The 23,962-nt window shown below is 41.0% G+C and overlaps 1 protein-coding gene and 1 long non-coding RNA gene across 6 annotated transcripts in view; one reads left to right on the top strand and one right to left on the bottom strand.

The window, feature by feature from the left end:
- Positions 1-23,962, top strand: part of LOC123984967 (microtubule-associated serine/threonine-protein kinase 1-like) — a 49,307-nt gene that overhangs the window by 21,563 nt on the left and 3,782 nt on the right. For both annotated transcript variants that reach the window (XM_046072261.1, XM_046072270.1), the window contains exons 4-26: positions 1,717-1,792; positions 3,820-3,892; positions 5,664-5,824; positions 6,628-6,703; positions 7,367-7,576; positions 8,608-8,709; positions 10,951-11,083; positions 11,186-11,253; positions 11,618-11,694; positions 11,881-12,089; positions 15,046-15,184; positions 15,342-15,474; positions 16,232-16,397; positions 16,542-16,643; positions 19,627-19,749; positions 20,122-20,231; positions 20,357-20,517; positions 20,755-21,014; positions 21,110-21,334; positions 21,433-21,662; positions 22,896-23,018; positions 23,122-23,255; positions 23,358-23,545. In XM_046072261.1, the coding sequence (XP_045928217.1) occupies positions 1,717-1,792; positions 3,820-3,892; positions 5,664-5,824; positions 6,628-6,703; positions 7,367-7,576; positions 8,608-8,709; positions 10,951-11,083; positions 11,186-11,253; positions 11,618-11,694; positions 11,881-12,089; positions 15,046-15,184; positions 15,342-15,474; positions 16,232-16,397; positions 16,542-16,643; positions 19,627-19,749; positions 20,122-20,231; positions 20,357-20,517; positions 20,755-21,014; positions 21,110-21,334; positions 21,433-21,662; positions 22,896-23,018; positions 23,122-23,255; positions 23,358-23,545 (3,279 nt within the window). The remainder of the gene's footprint in view (positions 1-1,716; positions 1,793-3,819; positions 3,893-5,663; positions 5,825-6,627; positions 6,704-7,366; positions 7,577-8,607; positions 8,710-10,950; positions 11,084-11,185; positions 11,254-11,617; positions 11,695-11,880; positions 12,090-15,045; positions 15,185-15,341; positions 15,475-16,231; positions 16,398-16,541; positions 16,644-19,626; positions 19,750-20,121; positions 20,232-20,356; positions 20,518-20,754; positions 21,015-21,109; positions 21,335-21,432; positions 21,663-22,895; positions 23,019-23,121; positions 23,256-23,357; positions 23,546-23,962) is intronic.
- LOC123985001 lies at positions 7,027-12,397 on the bottom strand. 4 transcript variants are annotated; one of them, XR_006828575.1, is made up of 5 exons: positions 12,270-12,397; positions 12,004-12,063; positions 8,498-8,706; positions 7,672-7,814; positions 7,027-7,567 (listed from the first exon to the last, which is right to left on the bottom strand). It is a non-coding gene; the product is annotated as an uncharacterized LOC123985001 (long non-coding RNA). The 4 variants fall into 4 exon arrangements; XR_006828573.1 differs by having other exon boundaries at positions 12,004-12,136; positions 12,259-12,386; XR_006828574.1 differs by lacking the exon at positions 12,270-12,397 and adding an exon at positions 10,910-11,016 and having other exon boundaries at positions 12,004-12,245.

The following is a 23,962-nucleotide window of genomic DNA, read 5'->3' on the forward strand; positions in this document are numbered from 1 at the left end:
ACGGGGCCATGTATCGTGGAATTCTGGACCAACATCTCCTTCCCTCAGTGAGAGAGCTGAAGATGGGTCGAGGATGGGTGTTTCAGCACGACAACGACTCTAAGCACACCGCCAAAGCAACAAAAGAGTGGCTGAAGAAGAAGCACATCAAGGTTCTGGAGTGGCCTAGCCAGTCTCCAGACCTGAATCCAATTGAAAATCATTGGAGGGAGCTTAAAATTTGAGTTGCCAGGCGACAACCTCGGAACCTGAATGATTTGGAGGCTGTCTGCAGGGAGGAGTGGGCCAACATCCCTGCCGAAATGTGCACAAACCTTGTCACCAACTATAAAAACCGTTTGACATCTGTGCTGGCCAATAATGGCTTTTCTACAAAATATTAACATGCTGTTTGTCCAGGGGGTCAAATACTTGTTTTTCCTCATCAGATGGTTATCAATTTTTATAAATTCATATGATGTGATTTTCTGGAATTTTCTTTGGGATTCTGTCTTTCACTGTTAGAATGTACATATGATTAAAATTATAGATCGTTGCATTCTTTGTAAGTGGGCAAACCTGCAAAATCAGCAAGGGGTCAAATACTTATTTCCCCCACTGTATATATAACCTGTTATATTAGGGTCTTTTAAGTGTATAAATGATCATTATCCCATGAGTTAAAGTTTCACATTTTGGGAAATGGGCTTATTAACTTTTTTTCTGGGGGTCAGAAGATCAATACAACTCTGACATCTGTACGCTAAATATGAAACTACAGTCGTCAGCCTAGCTTAGCAGAAAGACTATAAACAGGGGGAAATAGCTAGCATGGCTCTGTCCAAGGTAACAAAATCCACCTACCAGCACTTACTGCGTCACAAACAGTCGAATACTGTACTTACATAACTCCACGTAAAACCCAAATAGTAATTTTTCACTTCAGTTTTTGGACACTAAGTGATCTAACTCTCAGAAAGAAGGTGTAAATGTATCTCCACAAATTTCAGACTTTTGTATACTATACATTAGGATATAAAAGATAACCCTATGCAGATAGATTTACATCTTTGTTGATCCATAAGAAGCAGCTTCTATCTTTAGTGTCTTGATTTAAGGTATTCAGCTGACTCAATCTGACTTTTGACCTGGTTTTGGAAATGACCAGGACTTGACTAAGGTGCTCACATCCTGGTCGCCCTATACTGTCTGACCCCTAAAACTGAGGAGACTGATAGAAGAGGTGGTTTGTGCAGATTGAACTACGTCTTTACTGTTCCCTTAAATTAGCTGGCTTGATTCATTCATCTTTTGAAAAAGCCCCCAATCAAATCTCTCAGTCCATTAATCACAACACCCACATTACTGTTCACAGAACAGGGCGGAATAAAAAAAAAGCTTAGGCTACAAAGAATTCATCAGTCTAAAAAAATCAATGACAGGCCTTTATGATTTGGGAAAAAACTAAATCAATTTCACACCCTTTTACCCCTTCAAACCCTACTAAAACGTTATGAATATTTGTCACATTGAACAACAGAATCAGAAAAGTCAGCTTTAGTGCTGCGCCTCACAGGGAAAAAGGAAACCGTGGTAAGAAGTTTTAAATCGGCTTCGTTTTCTTGTTGTCATTTGGTCACAAGTTACTTGATTACTCACAGTCACAGTTTCTTTTCCCACATTTGCATCTCCCTGTCTTGTGTCTCATCCTCTGTGAATGTCTCGTTGTCCCACCAGGAAGCAGCCCTCTGGACAGCCCACGAAACTTCTCTCCCAGCAACCCGGCACACTTCTCGTTTGCCTCATCCAGAAGGTCACTGCTTAAATCACTTCATATATTGAGTGTGCTTACACGTTTACTCTCAATTATTTTTGTGCTAGAGATGTTAGAGGGACAGAAAGCGAGACAGGAGAGGGGCGACGGACAGACAGAAGTAAAGTCAGAGTGAGACAAAGGGAAGGGAGGAGAGAGAACAAGTAAGCATCACAGAACAGACGAGGTGTGGATCTGTTGTTGTGTGAGGTCTCGCACATCCTGGGGAGCAGGGAGCCTCCCGCTGCATTCGCAGGTTCTCGCAGTGTATCTGGCTGACTGATGCATGACAGGGCCAAGCCATTACATTCACAGTGCCTCTGTGTTTATTCACGCTGCTCTGGTGAAGAAGCAAGAATGTCGTGTGTTGGTGTGTGTGTGGACGAGTGGCCATGAATGTGTGCATCTGCTCGTATGAAAAACTGATCAAATGACATGTGTGCTGATTGTTTCTGGAGAACAAAGTGAACTTAGTCTTAGCGATGGCGTGTATTTACTGTGAAAACATATGTCCCTACCTACACCTGCTTTTAGAATGGAGTTTGGTTTAACAGCCTGTACACTTGAAAGGCTGCTGGGAGCAGAGGGTATTTTAACATTAATGAGTCAAATAAATTGAGCTGACCTACCTTCTAATAATGAAACTTATAAACAGTATAAAGTAACGTGGCACGTGGGGCTAAAACAGTAAATTCATGTAATAAGCACAAACGGCTATCAAAACAGAGACAGCGGGCCTACTTCGCCCTATTGATGTAATTAGTTTACAGAAACACATTGGACAGACCACCAAAACAGCAAAATAAAGTGTCCTAACAACAGAAAGTGACAGACATCAGAAATACATTACATGGAGATTCAATAAGGTAGTTGTCAGGGTCGTCTACTTGGATGGAGACAGACAGAAAGGACACATGTCAACCCCTATTTCTTAATTTCTTTTCTATATAACAACACCAATCATCGTTGATCAAAACATAATTGTTTGCCTGACTGGTCATATGATTTGGGCTACTAATGGCTAAAAAACAATACAGTTTTCTTATTTTATAGCCTACTATGAAATTTGCAGAAAACTAAGAATCTGTATTTACCACCAGTCAAATGCTACTTTCACCCAAAAAGGGGCTGGGGCATGACGCAGGGGCAAAGTACCTGGATGTGCTACTTTCATCTATTGAGTACTTGTGGTCTAGGGCTGGTTTTTGCGGTTTAGGCCCCTTAATTCCAATTAAGCAAAATCTTTATGCAATGATATTTTAGACAATAGTGTTAACTTCACTTCCTTAATATGGCTGTTTCCAGGTCCATAAAAATATTATGTTTTTCCCAGTTTAGTGTGGAAGAACTTAACCGGTCTCCACAGAGCCCTGACCTCAACCCCATTCAACACCTTTGGGATCAACTGGAACTAATGCTCTTGTGGCTTTTGTGGCTTTTTTTGAAGTGACTGCAAAAAATAATGGTCTGCCCGTAGTATGGATGCATCAACACGGGCAAGACTTCCCTCTCCTGTGTTGGGCAGGGATGTATGTGAAGAAGGCCAATCACTGTAGGTTATTTACCTCTCTCTCTCCTCTGTCAGACACAGTCTTGGGAGTGGAGGCTCTGGGAGCCTGGTGCTCCTGTAAATCCTTTGTCCTCATTTATCAGATACTGCTGCCTGCCTGTCACTGTGCGATCGAGGCATAAAGAAGCACAATGAATGAGTCTTTAATGAGTAAGGCCCCTGGGACAAACTACATGTGTTATAAGTCATTGCTCTGCAGAATTACATTATTTTAGTGCACAAAAAATTGAGTTGTGGCCAGGTTGTATGTCAAAAGACAGGGTTTTGTCTTACAGTCAAATGTATTAATTCACAGCTAATAAAAATAACCATAGGTATTTGAGTTGATTCCAACAATTCTTTTATCAGGCTGTGGGATAAATACTATTATAGATCAAGGTGTAGTAGGTGCATATTAATGACAAAATGTATGCAAACATTGGGCTTTTAAGTGAAGTAACATCTGTGTTCTCTGCAGAGCGGATGGACGACGTTGGTCTTTAGCATCTTTGCCTTCTTCTGGATATGGCACTAACACTCCCAGCTCAACGGTAAATAACGTTTCTCCCAAATTTCTTGAACTTGAGTTCATCTGACTGCGGATAGTCAGACATAAAATATTAGGAACCACAGACATATTACTGTGATTTTACACAAATGTAATCTCTAGAGCTTGCTTTTGCATCCTGTGTTGTTCTGTTTGGTTTCCTCATCTAAACTGTATCCATCTCCAGAATGTTGTCACTTGCATTTCTTTCCCTTGTGATTTTTGGTGTATCTTGATGTGTAACAGCAACGTAAAAGGCCTGGTTCCTGCTCTTCATCTGGCTGTGGATGGAGGGTTAGATGGATGGGTTGAGCAGGATAGAAAGGGAAAGTGATCAGTGCCAGGCCAGTGGGATGAGAGGGACATGATAAACATGGCGTAATGAGGAGAAACTGGCACAAGACAGAGCACAGACTGTTCCACAGAAACGTTTGCCACGGGCTAAATTTAAGCAAATACTATCTTTAGAAACAAAATGATATTTCATTGGAATAAATGCTCTGACTTCTATGAATGAGACTGAGCAGTGATGCCCAGGGCTTCCTTCAGCTCCCCTCTCTAAACAGAAACATCTCTGCTCCATTTAAAGTGATAATTAAATAAATAAAGTAGTAATCCAAAACATTTTCACATTAAGAATTCTATCACTATCACTGAATGATACTGTGGTTTCATGAATGGTTAATGTAATTCCAGGTGCTTACCCTATGGGAATAGTTAGACATTTTCGGGAATTAATAATTAATGCAGAGAGTTAGATAAGTTTGACACCTCTCTCATGTCTTATATATGTCAATAAAGATGAGATTACTACCAGCAGCCAGTTATCTTAGCTTAGCACAAGGATTTGAAACAGAGAGAAACAGCCCATAAAACCACAAGGTGTTGTTTTTACACTGTGGTGTTTACACTTATTCTGCCTTTTAAAATTATTATAAAATGTTATTTTTCTGTGTGTGATAATCATCAAATGTGTGTATAATCATATAATATAACATAATCATTTCATTTCTTTCAATTTAAACAGTACAATTACACAACAATACCCAACCATAGACTGTGTGAAACCCAACAAATGTAACGGTTTATAATAGCTTGACTGCATGACTGCAAAACCACTTATGATGATGCTGGTCACAATAGCTACTGTGGCTGAACGGACAAGAGAGCTTCACCTTCCCACAAAAATTCAAACTTGAACAGAAAGAAAAAAAGATGTCAGTCACAGCACTACAGCGATGAGAAAGTTGCCAAGATGGTGGTTAGAAAAATGGATAGAGCAACCTCAAAACAATCTGTGGAAAAACTTTGACATACATGAAACAGACAAAGAAAAATGGAGTCTCCAAGCTTGTTCCATCCAAACCTTTTAAGTCTGACCGTTTTCAATTGGTCTGTCACCTGTGATTGATCAGTGATCGATATTTCGGTCAGCAAAGTAAGTGGAGGAGTCTCATTGCTTTGATGAAGGCAAATGAGGTGGTGAGACGTGGTTTGTCTGTGAGACAGATTGATGGGTCTGACCCAGGGCTCATTGGACAACTTCATTAACATTTCAATTCTCCGTTTGTCATCTGTGGTTTCCACAATGAATGGCAACTTAAGTCTGCAAATATTGTAATAATTGATCGATAATTGTTTTTGATCCATCCAACTCTAATATTCTTGTTTCCTTTCCTCATCTGCCAACTTCTCCCTCTGCCCCCTCCTAATCCTCTCCTCCACCCTTTGCTCTTGCCTCACCTCCTCTCCATATTCCTTTTCTCCCGCTCCAGTCTTCCAGCTCCTCTCAGGAACGGCTGCACCAGCTGCCCTTCCAGCCCACCATGGATGAGCTCCACTTCTTATCCAAGCACTTTGGCAGCACCGAGAGCATCACAGATGATGACGGGGGCCGCTGCTCTCCCCACATGCGCCCACGCTCCCGCAGCCTCAGGTCAGCAGCAGCTACAGAACCCATGAGATTAACCAGCGGCTTCAGCTGCCCAAAAGCACTATCCTCTTTTTAAAAGAGAAGCTTTCAAAGCAGATTTACAGGGGTTGCCCATGGTTGATCTTGTAATTGCTTTTATATAACTACTTGAATTTTCCTATTTTGAAGCCAACATTGGAATTATGCTTAATATTTGATTAGAAAGTTAGAACTGTTTATATGAAGACGAGCTTGTCATTAAAGTTAGACTATGCAACTTTAAAGAAAAGAAATGACATGTTCCTCATACAAATAAAACATTGAAATTATCCATAAAACAGTTAGCATACGTTAGGTAAATAGTGCTGTTTTTGACATTTTGCTGCCTTTTATTAATCTGTTCTAAAAAGTTACATAGTTAAAAAAATATAAAACAAGTCTGTTTGATCACTTAAAGTAAACTTAAGTGACAATGATGAAGAAAAGAGTCAAGAAGTCATCAAACTGACTTAGTAATGTCAGTCTCAAAGCAACACCAAGCTTAAGCTTACAACGTTAGCTAATATTAGTTGTCATAAGCTACTGGTCATACCGACCTAAGAAGGTACAGAAGCAAAACCCTGAGTTTATTGAATGTATGTTTTTCTGCTTGGGGCCTCAAGTATCCATTTTCAAGAGGAGGAATGGTCAATTACGTAGTCTCACTTTAATGATGGCTGTGTCTTCATATCCATAAAGTACTAACTTTCTCTTTGTCATGGATAATTTTAAGTGCTAATCGAATCTTAAGCATAGTTTTTAGACTGTTTTTCTGTTTTTCCCCTCAGCCCAGGACGTTCCTCCTCCTGCTACGACAATGAGATAGTCATGATGAACCATGTATACAAAGAGCGCTTTCCAAAGGTGAGATGAAGCTGCTTCGTGATAAACATCACATTTCATAAAGACACACACAACAGTGAGCAGTTCTTTAAGCCTGCAAAGCATTCAAGTAATCTTTCAATCCACAATAATTGTCACTTTACTGAAGTCAGAACTCAAATGTTAGAGAAATATAAAGGGATATAATTTATGAGTGAAGATTTGTGTATACGAATGAGTGTTTGATGTCATACACCCCCCCCCCCCCCCCCCCCCCCAAAGAAAATGTGCCATGGGTGCTGCTAAACCATAGCAAAGAAGATCATGTGACACTGCTGCGATAAGTTCACCCTGTCAAAGACAATATTAAGTTTATTCACAGCACTCATAAATACTGCCACAGTGATTAAATGTTAAATAAAATAGATTTTCTCTTTTGCCTAATTTTTCTTTCTTTCACTCTTTTGGTGGGTTGAGGTTGGTATCAAATATATATGGTGATATAAATCAAAGCCATAGGAAATTAAGTCAGATGGGGAAAGATGACATTGCATTGAGGTCAGTGTAAATCAGCCGAGCCACAGATGAAATTGCTTTCTGAATTTTCCATAACTCTGGGTCTTAAAGAAATCTATAAGCCTATCCTCTGTCGCTTCTTCTTCCACTCTCCATGTTCGCATTTTTGTGTTTTTTGTTCTCCACCAGGCAACGGCACAGATGGAGGGGAGGCTGGCCGAGTTCATCCAGGCTTTCTCTCCTGAAAATGTTCTTCCGCTGGCCGATGGAGTGCTCAGCTTCATTCACCACCAGATAGCTGAGCTGTCCAGAGACTGCCTGGCCAAAGCCCGCGAGGGCCTCATCACCTCTGTATACTTCTTTGAGCTGCAGGAGAATCTGGAGAAGCTTCTTCATGATGTGAGTAAGAAAAGATGTAATGTTAAATGTAACAGTGGTTGCTTGTAGTGATTAGCCCATAGAGAATTATTACCTAACTCTGCAGTTCCCCTCACCTTAACGAAGCATTTCACCATCTTTTCAGCTCATTGTTTAGGTTTACGGCCATACATTTTCACTGCTCTCATAAACTGTATTTCCAGCAGCAGGCAGCTGTGGAGCGTTAGCAGCTAAAGAGCCAGATGTTCCCCTTTAAGAGCTGGTAGAGACCAAAAACAGAGCTTTGACTTGCAGAAACTGACAATACAACAATGTAACACAATTCCAAATGAATGATAATCTTGCTCTTTATCTGCTAGATGTGTAAATTAGTTAGTAAATTAACAGCTTGCTAACACCATCGCCTCATCCTTCACCTTTTAAGGTGATAAAGTGTCAGTCTTTACAGCTTGCTGTGCTGTGGCAGAGTATAGTCGGAAAAATATCTACGGTCTACATAAAAGTTTGCCACCAATTTTAACACTTGGATTCCCGGTTTGGAGAAAAACTATATACATAACATAACTACTTTGGTTATAACTTATTTGTGAAGACTGTTCATAAGGCAACTTCTATGAAATTAGACACAGAAACAAATACATCTACCCTCTGCTGGTTGGGATGATGTGATGTGGTGGAGGATTAGTGATGGAGAGATTCAGCTCAAGTCTTCTAATTTCATTCACACTCATGATGCCTTTGGCGAGAGACATGATTGAAATGACTGCGGTAAATGGAGGCTAACTGTGCTTGTGATTTGCCAGAGCAGATAGAAGGTATGAATTTCATCACAAACCCCATTTCGGCAGCTTGATTAGATCGCTGTGATTACTCTGGGCTGCCTGGTTTTGGTTTGATTGTATCTGCTGTGTTCCTTCATGATCCGATATTCTCATATCTCACCGATTTTTGAGCTTTTTGTTCTGCCTTTGTCACTCTGTCTTTTTATAAATGTCAATTTTAATCTTCTCCCTTTCTTCCTCTCTCTCTGTCTGTCTGTCTGTCTCTGTCAGTGCTATGAGCGTTCAGAGAGCTCCGAGGTAGCCTTTGTCACAGAGTTGGCGAAGAAGCTTCTCATCATCATCTCCCGACCTGCCAGGCTGCTGGAGTGTCTGGTAATATAACACACACACACACACACACACACACACACACACACACACACACACACACTTTCAGTATTTACCCATCATTGTCAAAATGCTACTGCCATGTTCAAAATCCTCATCACAGCCCCTCCCTTCATCGCAGAACATTTCACAGTTCACATCCCTCTTGTGACTTAAGAGAAATTGATTCTCAAATTGAAAAAAAACAGGAGCACTGATACTCATTTGATAGCCCATTATAAGCATATATTCACCCTGATGTATTACGCAGCAGGAGTAGAAAAACAAAACAAGCAAACACTGAAGTAAAGTCCAGTCTGTCTGGATGGCATAGACATTTGCATTTAGATTAAAATTTGTCCTGCCACCGTATGCCTTATACCAGGCAGCGGCCCCCTGCTGCCTTCCAGTCTGACTCAGACAGACCATGACCATGGTGTCATTTAAAGTTGGAGGATACCAATGTGTGTGTTTGTGTGTGCGCTTGTGTCCATCTGTCTAGCTTGTTGTGTTTCTGGGTAACTGCCGACGCACATTCTTGTGTCCCTCTTGATGAGTCATGCCACACTGACGAACAGTGACACAGAGAATTGATTAGTCCATCTAATTCCACCCCCGTTTTCTGCATATCACTCTGCACTGGGATTACTGTGTGTGTGATCTGTTGCACGTTTTGGACATTGATTTTGGCACCAGGTTTGGATCTGCAGCCGGTAGCTGCAATAGTGGCACAGTCCTCCTCTGTAGTACAACATGTCAATTAAGGCTGCAACTGACGATTATTTTCATTATTGATTAATCTGTTGATCATTTTCTTCGAATATTCAATTCGAATTAGTCCAGAAAATGGTGAAATATGTGGATCAGTGTTTCCCAAAGCCCGTGATAATATCTTCAAATGTCTTAAAATATTCACAATTGAGAAGCTGGAATAAGAGAATTTGGATGTTTTTAATTTAAAGAATTACTCAAAGCGATTCAGATCAGGATAGTTGGCAATTCATTTAATGGTTGACAACTAATTGATTAATCGAATAATCGTTGCAGATCTAATGTCAGTTCAGTGTTTGGCATCATGCCACGTCTTTGGTGCAGCGTCTGCGCTCAGGGATTGGCTCTTGAGGTTCACACTCACCCTGTTGGGTGCCTCATCTCTGAGCATGCGATGGGACTTTTTGAGCACAGAAATAATTTTTGCAAGCACAAATGATATTTTTAGAGGAGTTATTACACACGGTTATTCACAGAGGCGCACAATAAAAACCTTTCTCATTCAGTTTTACTACTTGTGAGCGGATTGGAGACAAAATAACCAATCTGAAATGTTCTGCTCCAACTCTCCAGTTGTCTCTATGACAGTGTAACACTCTTAAAGTCACTGTGGATGGAAGTTAGAGGGTCTTTATTTTCCGCTTTGTGACGGAATATGTGTACATACAATGGGCATGGCATAGTTTTGAGAAGGATTTAAATCAGATCCTTCAAGATCTGAGGAGGAGAAAAGAAGGATTTTGCTATACATTAAAAATGTAAATATTTTTACATTTATTTAGCATACAACAAGAATAAACAAGGTAGCTCAGGGACACAGGATTTCATGTCTTTGTGCGTGCACAGAGCAGGGAATTTGAGAGAGGACAAATGATTCAAACTGATTGAGAGAGTTTAGTAGTGTTGATAAAGATAAATAAATTTGAGCACATCATTGTTTTGTTTTTATGCTGAAGACAAATAATCGTGTGCAAACATTTTTTTCTGTGCTATAAATGTTCAGAATTATGGAACAAGTATAGCGCCATACAGAGCTGTATTCCTACCATTTGCTGCTGGTCTGTTGCTGAAGCTCTGACCTAATGATTTTGGCTGATTTTAATGAACTGTGTGTGTTTAAACACAACATAAACCTTGTAGTGTAGCTTTCAATGGGATATCAGTCCTAATACAGAATTAAATGTACCGGAGTCTCTCCTAAGGCTGAACAGCACAGACTGCCGTAAACAGATCTTGGAGCTGCTCCAGAGGAGGTGAATCATGAAAAAACTGCTAAAAGCAGCCACGGTGGTTTTACATTTTCTGATTCACATTCAAATCAAGTTATATGGCAAGCAATTTCTCAAACAAAAATTCAATCATCCCACAGAGTTTAATTTAATCATTAATTAAGTCATTAATTCAATTATACTGGACCAGCTCCAAAAATTTCTACCTGATGACACTGTGTTAAGGTCTTAATGCTCTGGTTTCCAGGAGTTTAATCCTGAGGAGTTCTACCATCTGCTGGAGGCAGCAGAGGACCACGCCAAGGAGGGTCACCTGATGAAAACGGACATTCCTCGTTACATCATCAGCCAGCTGGGACTGACAAAAGACCCCATTGAAGGTGAGGGAGAGAGACAGAAACTTTGTACAACATAGAGATTTAACATATTAGAAAATAAATTAACTGACATTTGATTTAAACTGCCACATTTTTTGTCATCAGAGATGGTAAACCTTGATAGTTACGACAGCGAGGGGGTGCTAACACCTGAAACAGATGACTCGACAGAGGTGAGATCAAAGATAATCCTCTATTTCTGCAATGTTCAATGCATCCCCACATTCATCCACCCTTTTATTACTTTAGCTTACTTTGGAATATGAGGTCTGGCCCGCCAAGATCTTTGTTGCTCTCCCTGAACATGTCTGTTTCATCTGCTAATGACTTGGCATCTCATTTAGCAAAGTTATGCTTAAGTACAAAATCGAATGAATGAATCGCTGGGCCATCCCTCTAGCATTAGGCACACCTCCAACTGCAAAAAAAGAAAAATTCATAATACATATTTAATGTCCCCCGCGACCCTGTACGCAGGATAAGTGGTTGACAATGGATGGATGGATGGATATTTAATGTCTGATCTTTGATCCACAGGGTAAGATAAGGGCAATGAAACCACCAGGAGAAGCCGACTTCCAGACCATCAAGCTGATCAGTAATGGAGCGTATGGGTGAGTAGAGCATTAGGGCGTCCTGTTCACTCTACTAATTAGGATGAGTAGACATGGAACTGATTAATTTTTACATCTGTAAGTCAGGCATGGACACAAATGTTTGTTTTTTTTAAACAGGCAGCACAGAGGCCATAAAGTAAAAAATAATGCATATGTGTGTGTGTGTGTGTGCTTTTGTACCAGCGCTGTGTACCTTGTGCGTCATCTGGAGACACGCCAGCGATTTGCAATGAAGAAGATTAATAAGCAAAACCTGATCTTGAGGAACCAAATCCAGCAGGCCTTCGTGGAAAGAGACATCCTTACCTTCGCAGAGAATCCTTTTGTTGTGTCCATGTTCTGTTCCTTCGAAACCCGTCGGCACCTCTGCATGGTCATGGAGTACGTAGAAGGTAAGAATATCCGCCATTTCAACGTCTGTGCAATTGGCTTTTTAGTTCTGAGTGAGTAAACATCACTAATGTTGTGTCTCAAATACACTCTTCACACAAATTCTAAGGAATTTTTGAGTATGTTGTGTGTTCACACCATAGACTGTATATAAGAAGTGGACGTAGTCACCATGACGTCACCTGTTGGTTTGTGGACTGCCGCTTTGAAGCCTCGAATTTGGAGAAGGGTCCAGCTGCTGCCCGCAGACAAACTTGACGGAAGTTGAACTTCCATATATGGGTTTTCCCAGAAGCCACCGCACACAAAATGTGATGACGTTTATCTCAACTGCTCGGTCCACGCATAGTTGTTAAAAAAAAAAAAAGCCATTAAAAAAGAGGTGTCAAGTGTCAACGTAGTAATCAGTGTACGTTATGTGTTAATATTTACTATACTATACTTATATATAGACGGAATTAATATATATTAATATAGTATATTTATACTATAATTCCTGCAAATACTTATTTATAATAGCCTAATGATAATAATAAAGCAATGTTTCAATTCATACCACTGTTGTATATTTTATTTCTTCCACAGTGATTTTAAGTTTCACAAACCAAAAATATTCTGTAATGTTGCATCACGAGAAAGATTTTTCTCGATTTAGGTTAAAACTTAACATTACTGAGAATTTATTGACAGAATAACAGCGTTTTGAACATTATCAGCTGTTGCTGGACACGTCTGCTGTGTTGGCTGCAGTGGTCTGTGTGACTGGGCCTGGGGGAGCTAACCGTAGCTAGCTAGCTATTCCTGACAGCTCCCCGAAGTATATTCCTCTTACCCTAACCAGGGTATGTGCCTAATGTAATTGATTATATGCATGTCGACCGGTTGTGTTGCTGTGCAGCCTCCGGTAATGTTACTGCAGCTATATAACACCCGTCGGCAGTTGCGGAGCTTCTCAACTCCGAAAACGTTTGAACACATTCTCGATTCGCTGCCAATTTTCGTAAAACTGCCGATCTTCGAAATCTACACAGTTGATTTCTCGCCTAAAAACTTCTCAGAAGTGTATTTAAAGTTCTGTTGTTGGCTTCTAAAGAATAAAACGGTTTCCATTAGGATCAGGGTCTATCATGTACGTAAGCCGAGATGAACGTCATCACGTTTTGTGCTCAGTGTCTTCTGGGACAAACCATATTTGGAAGTTCAACTTCCGTCAACTTCTCGAAATTTATCCCTACTGTAGACGAAAAAAGCTCCTTCTGCTCTCTGGAAACAGAAACGTTGGACCATTTATTCTATAGCTGTTCTCATAGCTCTTCTCTGTGGAATGATATACAATGCTTCGTTAATGGACACTTTGGCTCAAACGTAAAAATATCCAATTTTGACATTTTATTTTATTTTTCTGAATCAAACTCCTCTGTACAATACATAATCAATCTATGCTTGGCAAATTCTTTATTCATAAATCAAAATTTATGAAAAACAAACCTCTTTTCAATGTTTTTAAATTTGACTTAAAAAATTATATAGTCTGTATTTCTGGATTAAAGAGTAAATCAGCATCAAAATGTTTACAACATTTATCTAATATAACTTTATAATTAATTTAACTGATATTTATTGTTTGACACTCTGGCTGTATACTTTATTTTTGTTGTTTATAATTGTTTTTTTAAATTTTTTTTTCACTGTTTCTGTTTTTTCTTCCTTATGAAAACGTGAACTAACTATATAATTCTTGTAATAAAAAAAAAAAATAATAATAACTTCCGTCAAGGTCTGCAGGCTGCATGGGCCGCCGGCATTTTGATTTTTTGCAACCAGCGGCACCGGACGTGACCATATTAGGACGAGACGGTGGAGCTAACGGCCGTGTGTGGAGCTAGCTAGCTTGCATAGCTAGGTGCATCTGTAATTCACGTTAACTGTCATTTTAACAGGGCTGACAATTTTGTCTAGCAAACAACAGCCTTAAAACTAAATGTACTCACCAGAGAAAGGGAACAACCAACTCCTAGTACCGTGGGTACGAGTCACTCTAGCCTGATTGACAGGTCACCATGGTAACAGCTTGTCGATCATAAATAATCCTGCCCCAAAGCATACTCTGCTTTATGGTCTATTTTCCTCTAAATGGGACCATAATTCACTAAATGAACATCATGTTGTATTGAAGAAGACTTCAAACTAGCGATTGAGGCCATAAACTCATTAGGAAAGTGTTTACTGAGGTAATAAATCAGGTGAGAAGTAGGGTCATTTTATCATTATTTCTAATGGAGCCAGACTTCTTTTTGCAACCAGAAGAGTCGCCCCCTTCTGGCTGTTCGAAAGAATGCAGGTTTATGGGACTTCAGTTTGCTGACCGGAAGCTTCCTGCTTGGTTCACACTGCAAAAATGACAAATGATAATGACATGAATGTCTGTACCAAACCGAATGGCAATCCATCCAATAGTCATTTCACTCAAATCCACAAATGACAACCTTATGCTGGCACGACAGGAAAAGTACAAGGAAACGAAAGTCACTGTGTTTCATCCTTTTGGCATCGTGGATATTTCATGGCAATCCATCCAATAATTGCATGATCAGCCACAACACTAGCATGGCTAAAAATTCTAATAGCGCTACATATTACAGGCCTTCCCTGTGGGTAGAAGAATATGCATTATCATACATAGGTTGTTAATACTTCTTCTTCTTATTATTAAAAAACTAGTCAGTAAGGTGAACATACTCTGAATACCAAGTAAAATGCATACTCTTGTGCCCGACATCTTTGAATATACTATGCAGAAAAACATCAGTAATTTTGATAGCATGATTTCTGTTGTTTGTGTTGCTCATCGGCCTAAGAGCAACCTAAAATGATCTAGGACAAGGGGTATCAGGAGACATTCATGGTAATTGCTCATGTCAGCAGCAATACTAATCAAATAATGAATTCTGCTGGCAGGTGGAGACTGTGCCACTCTACTGAAGAACATTGGGGCTCTACCCGTGGAAATGGCACGCATGTACTTTGCAGAGACTATCCTAGCACTGGAGTACTTACACAACTACGGCATTGTGCACCGTGACCTCAAGCCTGACAAGTAAGACGGCGTTAGTTTTCATCAACTTTTGCAGAGAGCTGATGCATATTGGCATTACATTGCTAAACAGTTGCTATATTACATTGCTAGTACATTTCAAAAGAGTGTAAGTAAAGCTTGCATATCTTGAACTTATCTTCGCTGTTTCTATTCTCAGCCTCCTGATTACCTCAATGGGCCACATCAAGCTCACAGACTTTGGCCTTTCTAAGATGGGTCTGATGAGTCTAACCACCAACTTGTATGAAGGACACATAGAGAAGGATACTCGGGAGTTTTTGGATAAACAGGTATAACAAAAACATACATACAAATGATATCAGATCTGTATACTCAAATCCCACTCCATTTGAAGTAATCACATTTTACATTCAAGTTATTGAAGCAATTTCAATTTACTTATTTAATTGTGTCTTTTGGCTATATTGCAGTGCAGACTGTTCATCTACAGGATGATCCAAATAAAGTTTAAACACAAAACACCCTTTAATGTTGTCATTTCTGTGACGATATTCCCTGTCATTGTGTGCCAGGCATAACTGGAGCATGAAAAAAATGAGAGCGTTAACAGTTGGCAGAACAATAGGCCAGTGCTTCCTCAGTTGTTATAATAATTTCTCTTTTAGGTAAAGGTTTATTTTCTCAAGCCTTTCATTCAGTGCTCATGCTTTGAACCTACGCCTCATTATTTCTTGTGAATGCATTATGGCGGCCAGAAATCTGTTAGCATTCAGTGCAAACCCATCTGCACATGAAAACCCTCACCGGGGCTTTCATCTTGTCTTGGCATCTCTGAAGTGATCTACTTAGCTAGGCAGGAATACACATGCTCTATACACATGTGCCTCTCACTCAGGCTTTAACTGTCTCCCACTTAGCTGCATCTATTTCAGAACCCACAATCATCAAAGTAAAAGTATGTTAAGTTAAATTAGATGTGACAATAAATATGTGTGGTTATTAGTAGCAAAAAAATTCACTCAGGGCAGGATTGCTTGTAATTCACAGGAAATCTAATGCACAACTGAGGAAATGTTTATCTTTTAGGTGTGTGGAACGCCAGAGTACATTGCCCCGGAGGTTATTCTTCGGCAAGGTTATGGGAAGCCAGTCGACTGGTGGGCTATGGGCATCATCCTGTACGAGTTTCTGGTGGGCTGTGTGCCTTTCTTTGGAGACACTCCAGAGGAGCTGTTTGGACAGGTCATTACAGGTGAGGGATCAAAGGTGGAGGGACAGATGGATACAGTATGCACACTATACATTGCTGATAGATAAACCAACGAGTTTTTGCTCACCTCTTCGCCAACACTGTTTCCTCATGTCCTCCTGCCTCTCTCTCGGCTGTATCTGGTAGATGACATAGTGTGGCCAGAAGGGGATGAGGCTCTCCCTGTTGATGCCCAGAACCTGATCTCCTCCCTCCTACAGACAAATCCACTGGTTCGACTGGGCACAGGTCAGTTACCTAGATTAGTGGTTACTAACCTTAAGTCACAGTCACTTTCATTGATCCCTGTTGCATCCCTTTTGGCTTAACCAGTGATCCCTTCTTTTCAGCTCAGTCAGATAAACTCAAGTACCCCTTCATCACCACCAGTCATGTTCCAAATGTGTTCACTTGAATTGATTTAAAACAGGATTTTATCGAACGCTGCTAATAATAAAGAAGTCATATAATGCTTTTTGCCTTTTTCCCTCTCGTTTATTGAGTTATAAACCTTTTTTGTGCATGTAATAGGTTTGCAAAGTGAAAAAGCTCTAAGTCCAGCCCAAAGGGAGTTCCCATCTCCCACAGAAAACTCTGCTCTGGACTGCCTGAAAACTGCTCGTTTGTAGTCCAGCTGTTTCCTTTTGTTCTCTGTGATGTCACAGCAAATCACAGAGGTAGGCATAATGCTCGCCTAGCAGCGAGTCAGACTCGCCCTCAAAAACACTGGTGGAGAAACACTGAGCTGCAGCACACACCTCTCTCTGAAACTCTTGCTCCAGTCGGTGTTGCTAAGCTGTTAAGGGACATATACAGCTGAACTGAAGCTGTGTTTACCAGCTTCTCAGGGCTTGTCCTACTCTGCTTCTGATTGGCTAGTAGTCCTTAACTAGGAACTGCGCATGTGCAACTCCCAACAAAGATCTTGTAGAAGTAAGATGCATCACTCCATAGCTAAAACCAAGCCTTCAACACACAGCGTGAAAAGAGGAGCTACAGGAATGTGCAGTATGACATAAATATGGTGTTTTTTGAAAATGAAACCATGTAAACCTGTTCTGGTACAACCCCTAAATAAGATTTTGAACATGAAAATGAGCATAATATGACCTCTTTAACTATATTATTGTTACAATAACTTTTTCATACAGTGCAACTATCAAGATATTGGTTTTGCATTCATACTACTACCACTTGGAGAAGAAGAACTGGACGTCACAACCATTATCCATTTAGCAAACTTTTAAAAGCTAGGGTAGGCAATTTATTCAGAAGCCTTTTTTGTCATATTTGTTTTCTTGCAGCAATCAATAAATCAAATGAAAGGCTCTGACACTTGGACGACTTTACTCCACAATCTTTCCATGTACTCTGTGGCGACTGCAGAAGTGCAGGGGTACGTCAATCACTGACCCAGAACACTCACTGTAAAAAAGAAAAAGTTGGAAGAACTTAAAATTTTAAGGCAATAAACTTCAATAAAATGGTATATATTGGTTTTGTCTATTTTATTTCTTTTATGTTATTCTATGAATTTGATTATATTTTTCTATGTGTGTAGCCATGACGGAACTACAAACTTTTGAAACTTCATTTTGATATAAAAAAGATATTATGTTACCAACAACCACTCGCAAGACTGTTCCTGAACAGCTTCTCTTCACTGTCATGGGGATACAAGGGAAGGACCTTCAAGGCTTCAGTCTCCTAATATTAAAATATCTTTTTATCTGATAGATTTTCACCTAAGTCACTGTCTTTGTTTGTTCCTTAGGTGGTGTGTTTATTCTAACTGACACTACAAGTAATACCTTACCTTGTCTTAGGACAGTCCTGTAATCTCACAAAAAAATGTGATTTCAACACACCAGTGGTTCTGAAAGTGCACACAGTCTGTCGATGCAAGGCCAGTCTGCTCCTCTGTGATGAAGGCGACACCATATTTTTCTCATACTGCACATTGCTGCAGCTCCTCTTGTCACCCTGTGTGTTGTACGCTCCGCTCTTGAGCTACAGAGTGATGCATCTTACTTGTACAAAATCTTTGTTGGAAAAATGCTTCCATAGCGCAAATCGATAGACACCACACCAGCGATCCACACAGCTCTTAAAATATATACAGTCTACGGTTAAAACGTTTCAACATTACTCAGAATGTAAAGACAGATAAGTGGTATGAAAACCTTCCAGCTGTGTTTTCCTCTGCCGTTGTTGCTGCAGCGGTCTGTGTGACGGCGGGAGCAGAGGGCTCTGTGAGCGGGCGGCTGGCCGGCCTCACACGCTCCTCCCGCGGGTTGGCGCAGGCTTCCCCCGCAGCCACTTGCGGAGCTCCTGAACTCCGAAAATATTCAAGCACATTTTTGTTCCGCCATCACTTCTCGTAAAACTGTCAATATTGGAAATCTACACAGCTGATTTCTCACCTCAGAACTTCTCAGAAGTGAATTTAGTGATGAAATTCCATACGAAAACTGTAAAATATAAAACTTTCTGTTGCTGGCCTCTGTCTGGTGCATGCAATGATGATGCAGTGAATAGTGAATATTCTCTCTGACCAATCAGAAGTCTGTCTGTTTTCACGTTACATTTTAGTATCACCTCAGCTCGCTTGGAACCTCGAAGGAGGTGATACGAAAAAAAAAATACCTGGAAGCAGGTACAGGTACAACATTTCTACAATGGAAACCCAAACAAAGGTGAGTCGAGCCAAAGGGCCTCTGCTCAGACTAGCTTGGTTTGAGGGTTTGCCTGACCCCCGCTAGCCGCTTGGCAAGCTTTATGACACGTTTTCATTGTGACGTCACAAGTAAAGGAAGTGAATGCTGGACTACAAAGGAGCTGTTTTCAAGCGGTTCAGAGCAGAGTTTTCTGTGGGAGATGGGAACTCCCTTTGGGCTGGACTCTGGGCTTTTTCACTTTGCAAACCTGTTACATGCACAAAAAAGATATATAACTCAATAAAGGAGAGGTAAAAAGCCATAAAGCATAATACCACCTCTTTAATAATTTTGAATTTTAAGTCTGCAAAACTAAAAATCCTTTTTAATGCCAAAAAATTGAAGTTTTTACAGTGCTGACTGTCATCCTGCCTGTAGGCTCCCAGGTTGAGTTTACCCGAAAAAGACAACTTCTATCTGGGTCAAAGTGCCTATATTTGCTTCGGGGCTGCAATTCTTACCTGTCTGTCGTTGTCTCCCCTACTTTCTCCCCCCTCCCTTCCTCTGCCCTCTAGGTGGTGCTTTTGAAGTGAGGCAGCACTCATTCTTCACCGAGGTGAACTGGAACAGCCTGCTGAGGCAGAAGGCAGAGTTCATTCCTCACCTAGAGTCTGAAGAAGACACCAGTTATTTTGACAGTAAGTCGACTGTTGGGGATTCAGGATCCTCTTGGGAAAAAATTTATTCCAGGCATGGACCACAGATCCCTTTGAGCTTATGAAAATCTTATTCATCAAAACAGCTCAGGGTCTTGAATCTCTGAATCATCACCGCCTTTGCCACAACACACTCATTAAGTCTCCCACGTTACCATGATAACTACTGTAAATGTGGAAAGGCTGGTATTAGTGTAATGCACATTTTTTGACTTGAATAGGTAAATTCAGCATGAGCAGGAGTTTGCAGCTTTTCATGTAAGTTAACCTCTCAGTACACAGTGAGGAACATAATGCCGCTGTTCACTGAATATCATTGTAGATCTATGACATCTTTTTACCTTACCTCACCAGCCCGATCCGAGCGCTACCATCATGTGCAGTCATACGATGAGGACGATACCAACGACGATGAGCCTGTGGAGATACATCGCTTCTCATCCTGCTCCCCTCGCTTCAGCAAGGTCACTTGCCTCCTACTTCTCCTTTTTTCTACATAGAGACTGTTCAGTCAGAATCGTCAGTCCACATGACAATACAATCATTGCCCAAAAGAAATTTTGATCTCTCTTGTTGTGTGGACCTGCAGGTGTACAGCAGTATGGAGCATCTGTCCCAGCTGGAGCATAAACCCCCTGGCGTGACTCTAAGGGAGCACAAGGTCCCCAGGGAGGATCGTGTGGCCAAGAGAGAAAGCCTGGGTAGCCTCACCCTGAGGGACAAGAGCTGGAGGACTGGATCACCTGAGATGTGAGAGCAGCTCACAGAAAGTAGTGCAGAAGCTGCTTACTGTCAAATAAAGTTGACAAATGGTCTGGTTTGTTAAAGAGATAGCTAACCCAACAACAAAATAAAATCCATGTTTTACTCTCGTCCATAGAAGTGGATATCAAGCCGGACAGTTTCAGTGTGTTTAATGTCTAATGCTCACGAACACATTCATCGAGAATAAATTAATACCAAAGTGCGACTGCCTTGCTTTTTCAGGAAGCGCTTGTCCTGCTCTGAGACCTCCTTTACCGAGAGCGACTCCAGCCCACCCTCTGGGACGCGAAGACGCTTCTCTGCCCTCATGGAAACACACCGCCTGGCCTCCCCTCTGGAGGTCGACTCTGAGCTGCCTGTCCCTACCAGGCAGCCTCCAGTAAAGGCCAGGGGGACTTCCCTGGAAGGAGCCATAGGTGCCAACACCTCTCAAGGCGATCTGAGACCATTCCTTAAAGACAGCAATGGGTTCACAGCTGGGGGTAAGAAGGGATGAGGCAGCACGGCATAAACAGTTTGAACAGTCTGATGTGTAACAAGAGCGTTTATTTACTGTTTATTTACTACCATGTCACAGACAAGCTTTTGAGGCCTGCTGATGCATCGCTGCCTCTACCAGGCAGTGCCACTGTTCTGGGGCTGCCAGACCCACAGGGGCCCCGTGGGGCCACCACTGACCTTGTGCTGCGGAGGGTTCGCCACCAGCAGCTCTCAGCTGAAGGAGAGAAGCATAACTCCCGGTCCGGAACCAAAGTTATCAAATCTGCTTCTGCTACTGCTTTATCTGTCATCATTCCTGCAGGTAAATGCACCGGTCATTTGACAGGAAATTAAATGCAAAAACATATTTAGAGATAAATCCTGTAATGTAACCTTAACTCCATCCCTCTCTCTTCTCAGTGGAGCAACATGGTGCCTCCCCTCTAGCGAGCCCCATGTCTCCGCGCTCTCTCTCGTCCAACCCCTCCTCTCGTGACTCTTCTCCCAGCAGAGACTACTCTCCCATGGTCAACGTCCCGCATTCTCCAATCACCATCCACCGCTCTGGGAAGAAGTATGGCTTCACTCTCCGAGCCATCAGAGTCTACATGGGAGACAGTGATGTCTACAGTGTACATCACATGGTCTGGGTGAGAGAGCAGAACGAACAGTGTGCTTGCAGAGTTCTTGCGGCTCTAATTAGCAAGCAAAGCTGATATGTTTACTTCTACAACTACTACTACTACCACCACTAATAATAATATACGTTCTTTCCAAATTTCATACATAAAATGCAGCTCAAAGTGCTTACAATGAAATTGTGTAAAACATTTGAAACATTTATAACAAACAAATTAAAAGTTGCCAAGCAGAAACATTAAAATCCAACAAAACAGGGTATACAGGAACAGTAAGAATAAAATCAACTTTCACTTATATTTAATAAAAACAAAGTGACAGATAATTTAAAAGCAAGATTCAAAAGACATGAGAAAAAATGTGTTTTTAAAGGAATTTACACAAAGTTACATGTCAGACATTTACACTGCTCCACAGTTTTAGTGCATAACGCCTCTCCATACTTTTTTCCCTTAATTGTTGGTACATGTAATGTAGTCATAGTGCTCAGTGACCTAAGGCAGTAGCTAGGAGTACAGAGGGAACGACAGGTGAAGGATGGAGGTACTTGTTTTTGTTCAAACCTGTGGTGTTTGCTGTTTTTTGGGGGGTAATGCAGTTGACAGAACATTGACTAGTCAAGGAAAGAGAAAACCAAAGCATTGATAAATGTCTTTACATCAAAAAGAGCAAGATAGGGTCTCACATTTTGCAGTATTTCTCAGGTGGTAGTCATAGACAGCGTTGAGGGTCTAAGGACAGAGCGTGTTCTATGCTGTACAGATTGTAAAGCCCCCCTGAGGCAAATTTCTGATTTGTGAAATTGGGCTGTGAATAAATAAATTGACTTGATTAGTTGTACTAAACTTTAAATCCTTGTCTATGATGATAGCTGAGTTTTTTGCCTCATATTAATTTTTGTCTCCTAGAATCAACACCAATAACTATGGTTTTGTCATTTTGTTCTTATTTAATTTCAAATACGTGTTTCACATCTGTAATATTTTAAGGCAGTCTGCTATTTAGGTCATCGGGCGCTAGAGATATGGACAGTTGTGTGTATATCTACAACATTACACTGTGTTGTCGTATATTTTGGCTGAGTGTATAATTAAAACAGAAATGGCTCGCCAACCTTTCCAGGAGATGTTTCTGCCAGAGTTATCATTATTTGTTTTTGTCCTATCAGCCCCCGTGAGAGCTTTAGCATGCAGATAAACAGCTTTTCTGTGTAAATGCCTAAATCTTTTTTGTTGTAATGACAGCATGTGGAGGATGGAGGTCCTGCCCAGGAGGCTGGACTCAATTCTGGTGACCTCATCACTCACGTAAACGGGGAGTCAGTCCATGGTTTGGTCCACACAGAGGTGGTGGAGCTCATTCTGAAGGTGAGGACTGCCTACCTAATTTCTATATACATTTAAGATTTTTACGAGACACATTGGCTTCTAAAATAATTTATATAAATATATATATATATATAATCTACAGAGTGGAAATAAGGTGACCGTTACGACGACTCCATTTGAGAATACCTCTATAAAAGTGGGTCCTGCCCGCAAGTCCAGCTATAAATCCAAGATGGCACGGCGCAGCAAGAGGACGGGAGCCAAGGAGGGACAAGAGTGTGTTACTGCAAACTGGATACATTTCATTACAAGAATACATGATCTTTTGTGTTTTACATGCGCTTTTCTTCTCACCATAGAATTTTTTTGTCTTTTCAGGAAGAAGCGCAGCTCCCTGTTCAGGAAAATTACCAAGCAGTCCAACCTGCTCCACACCAGCCGCAGCCTCTCCTCTTTAAATCGCTCTCTTTCGTCTGGAGACAGTCTCCCAGGCTCCCCAACCCACAGCCTCTCCGCCCGCTCACCCACTCAGAGTTACCGCTCCACTCTTGAATCCCCTCACTTGGGTTAGTGTGAAACGCCTGGAATGCACGTGTGTTCTTACCCCCTTGACTTCCTGCTAGGCCTAAAAGTGATCACTTAGTGAGGATAATATATTTTTAAAAACAACAGGGGGTGTATTAAAAGCTCTTAAATCTTGATCCTGTGGACCAATGATTTTATGAGTGGGCCTCCAATTTGTTTGTTTGTGAGCACATGGACAGTGCGCTTCACTTCCTGCGGTTGGTTTTACGCTATTCTGCCGATCTATAGTTGTTGGCGGTAATGGGCCAACAAATGCAGCAATGCACCAACAAAGGCAGTAAAGAAGACTGCTAGTCAGTTAACATGGATGTAAATAATGCAGGGTTTCAAAAATAATAATCTGTGGTAGGAAAGCACTCTTTAGTTACTTTTTTCATGTTCTTTATCTGTTGTCATCC

The sequence above is a fragment of the Micropterus dolomieu genome, linkage group LG02, assembly GCF_021292245.1.
Source record: "Micropterus dolomieu isolate WLL.071019.BEF.003 ecotype Adirondacks linkage group LG02, ASM2129224v1, whole genome shotgun sequence".
Lineage (NCBI taxonomy): Eukaryota > Metazoa > Chordata > Actinopteri > Centrarchiformes > Centrarchidae > Micropterus > Micropterus dolomieu.